The following is an 11,023-nucleotide window of genomic DNA, read 5'->3' as shown; positions in this document are numbered from 1 at the left end:
TGTGATGTATCGATCTCAAACCTAATATCCTATGGGCAACAATTACTTATCTAATGTATCTAGTAGAAATACAATCAATTTAACAAGATATATATATATATATATATTACAATATTATAAAAGGTATGGATGATCCATCAACACTATATATCTCTTCAGCCTTTTTGTCTGCTATGTCAATACGTAGCTGATACATTGAAAATTTAGTCTCTTGTTTCTTCACATCAACGATGTATCAGATCTTCAAATTCTTTCTCAATTCATCGATCTCTAACTCACATGCAATGACTGATTTGAGATTCACAAAGTCAATACTTGAACCAACAACAATTTCATCATTTTTGTATCTTTCTTACCTTACATCACTTTCTCATATTGTGGAATGTCTTAACAAGATCAATAGGTTTATGTTGTATCACTATAATTCGATAAGTTTAAAAGATTATTCAATGAACAAGGAGAAGAGATTTGAATTATTAGATTGTTGATTCTGTTAGGACTCAATTCGTTTCACCATATTTATTGTATCAATAATTCCTTCTTCAACTTCACTTCGTCGTTATATTTGGTAACTGGAACACTTGATTTATTCTTCGTCTGCCACCAAAGATGACCCTATTTTAGTGTTGAATTCCATTAGCAGCAGTATCTTCATCTCTTTCTCCAAGAACTGAATTTACAAAATTGTTTCTTGGAAATAAATTCAACCCATTTGCTAAAACCATCAAAAGAAGCATTCGTCTCTTTGTTGTGCTTTGAATGAATTTTTATTCTTGACGACGATTTCGAATTGCGATTTGAAACCATGAATTGCATGTCCAATCATCAATAATGACGGATTTGAGATTCAAGATTTCAAATTGATAGAAGATGAAAAATTGATTTTTGAATTTTGCGAAGTTGTTACAGATTGGAATGAATTGATATCAATCAGTTATACATAATTTATGGTAAAGAAAATCAATTCTGTGTGATTTGTGGAGAAAAAAAATCAATTTACATTAGTATTCCATATTAAGCGCTATAGACAAAATTTATAATGTATCACAATTAATGTATCCGAATGAAAATTATGTACCCGAATGACTGATTTTTTAAGGGATTTTTGTAAAATTGAAAAAAGTAGGGATAAGATGTAATTTAGGACTATGGGATTTATGTAAGTTATACTAAAATTATTCATAACTTATCATTTTTATAATCGCGCGAAGCGCGAATAAGTTCACTAGTTTAGTATAAACATCCATCCATGTTATAACCATAGTTTATCAAGGATTAATGTTCCTCATTTAGGTTAAATTTTTTGTTTTTGGAAAATGGAATTTGATGCTAAGTTATAGAAGCTTAGCATCAAATACTTTCTCCGTTTTTATTTGTTTAGCTGATTTTGACTTGACACGGAGTTTAAGAAAGCAAAAAAGAGTTTTAAATCTTATGGTCTTAAGCTAAAGATATGTAGACTATACCAAAGTGTCTTTAAATCTTATGATCTTAAACATGACATACGAAAAATTTAGCATATTATAATGTATCTACTATGTGAAATCCGCGACGATTGTGATGTTGTCTTCCTGTACTATACACATTAGAAATTGGTAACATGTATGAGTGGTCCTATGTTTGCTTACTTGGTGATTCGAACTCATAATCCACTTGTATGAGGATGTTAGCTTCTCATCATTTCTGTTGGTCTTCAAAAATCATTACTTCCCTTGCTTCTTCTGCTTTGTGTTGGTAGGAGAATCTTTAATTGTATATTGCCCTTTTTCTTTCACTTTTTTTTAGATACTATTTTGGGTGAAAATTTCAAAAATCCAGGCGATACATTACAAAAATAAAATAGGAACTAGAGATAAATAATACGTGTCATGAGTTTGGATTGTGATAAATAAATAAAAAAACTATCTAAATACATAATTTATTTTATTATATTTTTGGAACTTTCTATCATTTGAAAATTACAAAAAAATTATTTTCTCCTGTTCTCAAATACATCACTTTACGCGATGTATTGATCGGATACGTCACTTTATGCTATATTTTCGGACGTTGAGTGATATATGTAATTAGTGGGATACATCCCTTTTGACGCAATATATTGAGACATTAGTGGTGTATCCAAAACCAAGAAGCGATGCATCGAGATGTTCAGTGTGTATCTAAAATTGAGACATGATGAATGGAAATGTCGAGTGATGTATCCAAAACCAAAAAGCGATATATCAAAATATTGAGTATGTATCTGAAACCAGAATGTGATATATCAGAATGTATTTGGATTTCATCAATTTTTTGTAACTTAAAAAAGAACATCAACATAATTATATTAGTTTTTAACACTATAAAATTTATGTAAAAATTCCATAATAAATATCAACTGGGATGGAGGAAGTATAAATTGCAATCATTATCATATTACTAATATATATGATAAAACAATATATATTAGTCTAAAGCCATACACATTAACTCTCGAAAAGACATAACAATTAAAAATAAACTATTAGAGTACTAATTCTTGAAATTATCCTAACAACTAACATTAATTATGATTAGGTGAAAACAATGTCTCCCAAATCTCAGAAAAAGCCTCAACAATCACCCCATGACAATTCTTAGCATTTAATGACAAAAAACATTGCAAAAGTTGCTCCAAATCATTTTTCTCAAATATTTTTTTCTCTAAAATCATTTCCATCATAGAACTTTTAAAATCTTCATATGGGTCCTCTGATTTCTTCACTATAGCAAAACTCTCCTTTACTTTCCCCTCCACGTTACAAGGTATCAACTTCTTGAACACCGATAATCTTGGAGGTAACTCGCCGTCCGATGATGTCGTTGACGTCAAAATTGATGACCTTCTACCTGAAAAAAATTGTTAAAACGTATATACATGATATACTCTCTATCAATTTAAGTTTTTAAATGAGATGAATATACATTTCAATAAAGTATGTGCGACAGTAGGTAAAAGGCTCTAGGTTTATAACTTACTCGCTTGAGGAAGAGGTGCGTCAACACATAATATAATTCCTCTAACAATTTAAGTTATTAAATGAAATGGTAATATTATAATTCAACCTAATTCATTTATAAGTTAATATAAAATAACTTTCGTGTCAGATCAAACAAGCTCTAAAGATATTCTTTATTTAACTGTTTAAACTTTTAGATCGATAAATCAATCGCATAATATATTCAACACTTGGTACGTACCAATATTGTTCATGTCCCTTGAAGATCTAGATCTTGTGTTCTTGACATGATCTCTTCTCTTGCTATAGCCAATCTTTTTTTGACACCTTCTAGTGGTATTTTTGTAAATTGTATCAAACTCATGGCTAAAATTCAAAGATGAATCATCCGAAAACTCCACGTCACTTTTACGAGAAGAAGATATGAATGTCTCAGTCTCGTTTTCTTCATCTTCATTTGTAATATCGATATCCTCATGATAATTCCATTTAGTTTTTTTACTAGTAAAATTAATCTCGTTTTCATCTATTGATGATGATGAGGACGTAGTGCTAATCATCATAAGAAAATTTGTTTTACTAGTACTAATTTTTTCTTTATCTCTATTAAAATCTCATCGTTGTCTGAATCGTCAGAGCTAAAGGAGTAAGAGATTTTCCTACGAGGTTGTTGTTTTGTATCATCGTCAGAGTTCGTCTTGATAAAATGTTGCCACTTGTCTTCTTCTTTTTTCCACTTGAATTCATGTGAAGGTGACCTACTAGTATATTAAAAAAAATACTATAGATTAAAATAATTAACAATTTAAAATATTTAAAATAACTCATAAAAAAGTGTGGAATGTAAGTTCACTCTTTAAATAATAATTGTGTAACAAAAACAAAAGGAGTAATTTACAAGACCTAGAGTGGCTGTCATCGGATGTAGTACTGAATGCTTCTCCATTCCTTGAGCTACATTGGCCGGTGGCGGTTATCGGAGTCACGGACACGTGGTGTTTGAAGGAGGGTGAGGTGATTATGGGGAAATGTTCATGATGTGTCGATATCAGTTGTGACTCGTTATTTTGATGAATCATTTCTTCGAACAGAAGATGATCAACGGTGATTAATTGTGTATTTTGTAAGAATGAAGGGACAGGATGTTGAGGAAGTGTACAACGGTCCTTGGAACGACATGAATGAAAAGAGTTAGAGATAGCTTTAGATATTCTAAACTTCAAAAGTTTTGCCATTTCTTTTTCTAATTTTTGTGATGAATGATGATCTCTCTCTCTATGGAGTGGAGAGGGGGCTCTAAATAGCCTTTATTGACAAAAAAGTGTAAACTAATTAGAGTTCATGAATTGGGAAATTGGAGGTTGGTGTTGGTGAGCAGACAGGATTTTCATTAAGGAGATCGATTAAAACATAAAAAAGTAATTATATACTTTCTTCGTTTACTTTTACTTGTGAATTGTTATATATTTTGGAGTCAGAAATTTGACTCTACTTTGGGGTTGAATTTGACTATACGAAAAATTATGTATTTTACGTTGTAATTTTCCTCATATTAATATGATGAAAAATCATGTCTGAAAATGTTGGTCAAAATATGTATAACTAATTAGCATACATATCAAGTTTTCATATCAAATAATAACATGGGCAAACATGTATAGAAAAATTTATACAGACGATCGATGATCGATGCGGATAAGTTTTTACCAAATACTTAACCATCACTTACCCCCTTAACAAAGAGAGAATTTAATTTAAACAGGGGGAAAACCTTATCTCCAAGGATAACAATAATTAATTAGGTACACATTGTTGATGAAGGCATATGGGGGAGGAAAAAAACAATCATTTGTCTTCATGATGAATCCATTTGTATCATTATATATATATGTGCCTTCTATAACCACTTGAGACAGAAAAATAGCAAAGCATTGTCATGATTGTGATAAAAACTTTATGCAAAATAGGCCCGATGAAATAAGAAAAGATAGTATGGAATCCAAGGGAACATAAAAAAAACCATAATCATGTTAGGCACGATTTTTCACTTAGATTCATTCGACTAAATATGTATTCAATTGAGATGTCTATGTAAACTTTCAAGTCAATTAAATGTGTTTAAACATATGCCTTGATGTGCAGTCGAGGATGTGTGACTGAATAATCAATGAAGTGGATTAAGCATCATGAGATCTCATGCTTAATTTCAGCAAAGACAAACCTGCAGAAGTTATTTTTTCCCATCTATCCAAGTAATACTAACTTTCAAGGAATTGAAATTAATACTAGCAACAATGGGGGATGAAAATACTAATCACCAATAATAACATTCAAGCAAGCACCAAATCTATTCTAAAATCCTGAAAAGAATAGAAATGTTCTTCTAGCAAACTCTAGGTCGTATCTTAGTTAGCAATCAAAAGATCACCATACATTCAGATCTCATGTCATATAAAAACTTTCAGACATATTGTCTAATAAGACTAATTTCAGACATGCGGTGCCTGAAGTTGTTTCGAAGTAAGTAGAGTTGCAAATTTTTATGCAAACAGGGCTGAATGCTGCATAAAATCACTTGAGAGACTACCAAAAACAAAGTTTACCATGAGAACTCATGAATATAATCTTTATATTCCCGTGCAACTTTGTATAATTGGTATCTCAACTGTAATAGTGTAATTCCAATCTCTTAGCACGAAGCAATTAATTAACGATTTTCTTGAACTCTGCACCCATATGATTTTTTTTCAATAGAGTCTAGAGAGATGAAAAATCGAAGGAGAAAAAAGAGGTACAGGTAACAAAAAGTTAGAAATGCTTATCCCTGCTGCAAAAATGTGCGCAATCTTTACCCAGATACCCCTTTAGTCAAATACCAGGGAGCAGGTTGGTGTGCGTTTTCATTTCTCTTGTATAAATAAGTGGAAACGTGCAAATTTGGACCCTTGATGTTCTTCTAGTCATAACTTACTTCCTGCTGCGGTCCTCTGTTTGTTCTCAGCTTGTTTTTGACTTAATTTTCTTACTGCCTGAAACGATTTATGGAAAGATCAATCATGCATGCCAAATAAAATGAGTGAAAATGTTCAAGAAGCAATCGCAAAATTAACAAGAATGTTCAAGGAGCAATTGCAAAGTGCAATTATAAGGGTGAAAGAGAGCAGGTGGAACGGACTATGGAGAGAACTTCGAGCAGCTTACAAAATCTTACCTATAAAAAGAAATTAAAAGTAACAGCAAGCAGCAGTTGGATTATCTGTCAAACCTAAATAGGCACATTGTTGTACAAATCCAAAGTGACCCTCATGAAGATCAAACAAGGATTATTTAGATAAAGTTGATAATTCGATTGACAAAAGGATCATAAAACCTTTTCCAGAACTCTTACGACATTCAACAAATGCATTAACAAAGGAGTTCTCCCTGTAACTATCCTGCACTTAAATATTTTAAGGTGGATGAATAGGGTTAGTGATGGCACAAGTTCACTATAGAGGAATAGGAGAATGGAGATGGAGTTGTGCAGATCCATCCTCTCCCTTTCTTTTTTTTTTTGGATGATGACAATGAAAACCCGCAGCCGATACCCTTCAGATGCAGTCAGGGTAAACCCCACTCTAGTGTTGTGCAGATCAGTCCTCTTTTAGATACATACACCTTTACATTACTGAATTCCTAATTTAAAATTATCTTTCTCCCCGAAAGTAGTATCATTCTCTATCATCCCTAAAAGATCACAAGTGTGGCAGGTATCCGGTAAAATGGTCAAGGTGCGCGCGCGTAAGCTCGCCTGACAACAAGGTTATCCAAAAAAAAGCTCACAAGTGTTGATATGATGGATTTTTCCCTTAAAAGTCCATAACTCTTCTAAATGATTTTCTTGTGTTTAGATCTTGAATAATTAACTTGGTAGAAGCCCAGTATAGCAACTCCAGGAAAGATTCTGCGGAAGTATAGTGGCTGATATTGTACTTATTTAAGTCGTTCGAGATTCTCATGCCAAGAACAGATGAGTTTGCAAGCTCTCTAATGAAAGGAAGACTGAAATATAGAAGTCATAAGCATGCAACTAAAGATCTCACAGGTTTTGCACAGGAACAGCTAGAGGAGAGTTTTCAATTTAAAAAATGCAAAAATGACTGATCATGAGGTAAAACAAAATCAAGAAGTATACGAATTCCAGAACAGACAATAAAAGGTTACAGCTGGCTAGAAGAAGAAAAATTGTTTTGTCATCCAGGGATTTTAGAGATATGGAAAAAAAAATTATGGTAAAAAATCCTGAAGAATGTGTTGACATGCAGAAGCAGAACACAGGCAGATGATTGCAATAATAGAATGACTGCATTTCACTCGACAAACTCTGAATTACTGTTCAAGAACCAAACACTGGACCTAAGAAAGTTTATCTTAGATGAATGATTTCAAAAATCTCAAGTAAATGAAGAAAATAACAAAACAAATTGATGGAGAATGTAAACAAACATGAAAAGAAGTTAAGAGAGAGAACAATCAGCTTCACAATCTTATCCTCATAAGAAATGGGAAAGAAATTTGTATTCAGTCTATTATCACGTTTATAACATATCCAAGGTCCTGATTTTTTAATCCACATATCACATAACTCTCTTATCCCCTAATAGTATTTGGATATAGGGGTAAACATGCAACATAGAAACCAATTTCTCAAGTATAAATGGAAAAGGACTAAGCAATTGATTTTTTTGTTAAATATAGAGCTGTCCGGACCAAACCTTGGCCACATCTCGACTAATCCAATGGACAGTCTGCTACAATTTATAAGTAGTGGTGGGGTAATCTTATCCGCGATGACAAGAGCAGATGGACTCACTGAGTAAGTGAGTATTATAACGAGAGTCGAACCTGAGATACATGTTATTATTCTACATATCAACCACTGAGACTTTAACTTGGGAACTGGAAAGCAGTTGATCTAGCTGTGCCTTTGTATTGTGGCATTTGCTGGTAGTTGAGATGGTAAGTACTTATGTGGATGCCAGTTCATCATTAAAGCTGATTGAACTTGGTCATGCCACGTACTGATGCTTTGTGATAGCGGCAACAATCAAGGCATCAATAATGGCGTCTTATTGCTAACATATGGGGTGCATGATGACAAATGGTGGGGATGGAGGAAAAGTTTTATGGGTCTAGTGCCAAATACAAAATGGAGTGACATGCACAATGAGGATTCGTATAACCGACCCCAACTTGTTTTGGATTGAGGTATAGTATTATTGTAGTCTTGTGCCAACAAAGGGAGAACGGGCTCGAATCCCTCTCTCAAATTTGTGACAGATAGTCGCATTTACACGCCTATCAAGACTGTAAGAAAATTTAAAGGGATGGGACTTATGACCACCATAGTACCCACACGGACACACTCGATATCTGCATCAGGATAAACTTCTTTAGAGGATGACAACAAACTTTGAGTCACTGCTGTCAAGCAGAAGTATGAGAAAGCATAGCAACTCTCTATTTTGGAAGTTTAGAAGATAACCTGGGCTGAATGAGTTACGAAGGGGTCAACTATATATGATAGTAAAGATATGAATGAGAAGGAAACAAAGTAAGAGATCATGTCGATTGGTAAAGGTACAATATCTTTCCTTTTCATTCCTTTCCTTTCACTCCTATTCCTTCAAAATAATCAACTTCTAAGGGAAAGGTGATCTATCGAGATGTATACTGTTCCTATGCATTGCCATTGATATGTAAGAAGAAGAATATTGCTACATCCTTCTTACTTTGATCGACTTTCACCTTTGGCACATGCTGAAAAATATACATCTTCCTCTTTGTGGGAAAATCTGTCACCTTGAAAGCCGAATTAATATAGACAGACAATATTATCTACAAATTTGAATTTATATGCTATCTTGATAAGCAGATTTGAATCTTCTATTTAGCAGACTAACCCCTAACAATATATAATACTAACTCATTGTAACATTATTAAAATTTAACAATAAAAAAAACCAGTTCGCTTAATCGCCATGAAGAGTCACCAAATTTTACAATTTGGAGAGAGGAAAATCTTTCCAATTCGGGAATCCACTTTTCGTCCCTACAAGAAGGCATCCCAGGTAAATGGACAAATAAAAGAGTAACAAGTTTATTATTACTTCATAAAGAAAATAACAATCATCACAACAAGTCTAAGCAAGGTTTAATTTGTGAGGCTAATTGAGATCGATATTCAAATTAATAGTAATAATCCGATGATGGATCAAGTTCCACCAACAGCCCCACAAGACAAGGTTGAATAGTGCAAATGCAGCAACCTGAACTATCTCCTAATTAAGCCTCAAAAGTTGTTAGCTATATTATATTGGATACTTGTATATTTGCACCTAATACTCGATCATCAATGCACTCACGATCCTACAAAATCTAATTATTATCGATGTTATCTTTCACAACTGATTCTTGTAGAAATTTGTTATATCCGTATACAACAACAGCTCTCAGGCTTTTAACTATTCAAAGTAGCAAGCTCATAATACTTCATCAAAAAAAAAAGTAGCATGCTCAGAAATCATAACATAAGGAATCAACTTTCTCTGAACTAAGGCCACCCATAAAACTGGACTGAAACACAGAGAGAGAGCTAACCATCGAACGCAAAGGTGGCAGATCAATATTAACAAATTGGATAGACATCTTAGATATCTCGGAGATAGCAGCCTCTCGAACTTCAGCAACGTCACTGTTTAACTCCTCATAGGCCGCCTCAAACGCCTCCTGCCAAAACTTAAGCATCCTGATCCGAGGACTATTAGTGTACACATCCCACATATGATTCACCAACTTCTCCCTGTCTTCCATTTCCTGCAAAAAGAGTACCATGATTTCCTCAAAAAATCAATCAAAACCCTCATAAAGTAACCCCTCCCCATCCAAATTTATTCAACACACTTTTAGCTTACTGATAGTCAAAAAAAAAAAACAGCCTAGTGCACTAAGCTGGAAGAACTAGACCACAATGATCTATTGTACTCCATCTTTTACCGTGAGTTCCTGCAAGAGGTCATTTTCACTTTCGAATATGTAATCTCCTTATCAGGTGGCAACAACTTTCCCAGCTTATTAACAATCAACTTAACTAATTTTCGGAGCTAAATATTTTCGGAGCTAAATCGAACAAGACTCTATCTCACTCTACATTTCTGCAAAAGATTATTTTCACAATTCGAACTCGTAACCTCTTAGTCAGCAACTTTACCAGCTTATTAACAGTCAACTTTAACTAATTTTCAGAGGTAATTCAAACAAAACTAATTTGAATCTAAAAATACTGAAAATGCGATAAAAATGCGATAAACATTTTTAAAAATTGAGTAAAATTAAACAATAATGGATCCTTTACAGAACCAAAAAAAGAAAAGGATAAGCATAGTAAACATACGAGGACGTCGAGATCATCTGATTTCGGAATATCGAAGAGATCGGAGAGACTATTAAGGTTTCCGGCGGACCATCGGAGTGAAACAGTACCTGTAAACATTGACCAAAATGCTAAGAAAAGAATAGCAGCCAATGCCCAATACTTATACCGACCTCTTCCGAACAATGTAGCATCATGTAATGATCTCGAAGGTATTGAATTTGTATTCAACGATGAATACGCCGTCGTCGGTGTTGATACCGGTATCGATTCATCGTCCTTCATTTGTAGATTTTGATTGTTAATTTTGAAAACTGAGATTTTGATGAACAGTTGAGTCGATCTGAAGAAATTGAGAGAATCTGAGTTACGGCAAAGGAAAGCGATCGTGAATTTGCGAGCAAAGCACGTTGATGCATAATCCTTCGTCTCAATTTATATATTTAAATTTTAACATATTAAAAAAATTCAAAGTTTTAATATATTAATTAATTAATTATTTGTTTAGTTATTTTTCAAGACTTAAAACTATACGTGAGTCGATATTGAGATGATGATAAAATGCTTATATTCATTGTTTTTTATGAGGTGTACAGAATTTAGAATGAATATATGAATGAATTGAATGAGTATT

The 11,023-nt window shown here is 33.2% G+C and overlaps 1 protein-coding gene and 1 pseudogene across 2 annotated transcripts; both read right to left on the bottom strand.

Moving 5' to 3' along the window:
• Window positions 1-2,470: 2,470 nt before the first annotated feature.
• On the bottom strand, window positions 2,471-4,239 carry LOC107014124 (annotated as a pseudogene).
• A 1,041-nt stretch (window positions 4,240-5,280) lies between these two features.
• LOC107012862 lies at window positions 5,281-10,823 on the bottom strand. 2 transcript variants are annotated; one of them, XM_015212815.2, is made up of 4 exons: window positions 10,563-10,823; window positions 10,411-10,499; window positions 9,618-9,833; window positions 5,281-6,007 (listed from the first exon to the last, which is right to left on the bottom strand). In XM_015212815.2, the coding sequence occupies exons 1-4, from the start codon at window positions 10,672-10,674 to the stop codon at window positions 5,939-5,941; spliced, it is 486 nt and encodes a 161-aa protein (XP_015068301.1). In that variant the 5' UTR covers window positions 10,675-10,823; the 3' UTR covers window positions 5,281-5,938. The 2 variants fall into 2 exon arrangements, with proteins under 2 accessions (XP_015068301.1, XP_015068300.1); XM_015212814.2 differs by having other exon boundaries at window positions 10,411-10,821.
• Window positions 10,824-11,023: the final 200 nt, after the last annotated feature.

The sequence above is a fragment of the Solanum pennellii genome, chromosome 3, assembly GCF_001406875.1.
Source record: "Solanum pennellii chromosome 3, SPENNV200".
Classification (NCBI taxonomy): domain Eukaryota; kingdom Viridiplantae; phylum Streptophyta; class Magnoliopsida; order Solanales; family Solanaceae; genus Solanum; species Solanum pennellii.
Note: the sequence above shows the minus strand (reverse complement) of the source record. Positions and strands in the feature narration are given on the sequence as shown.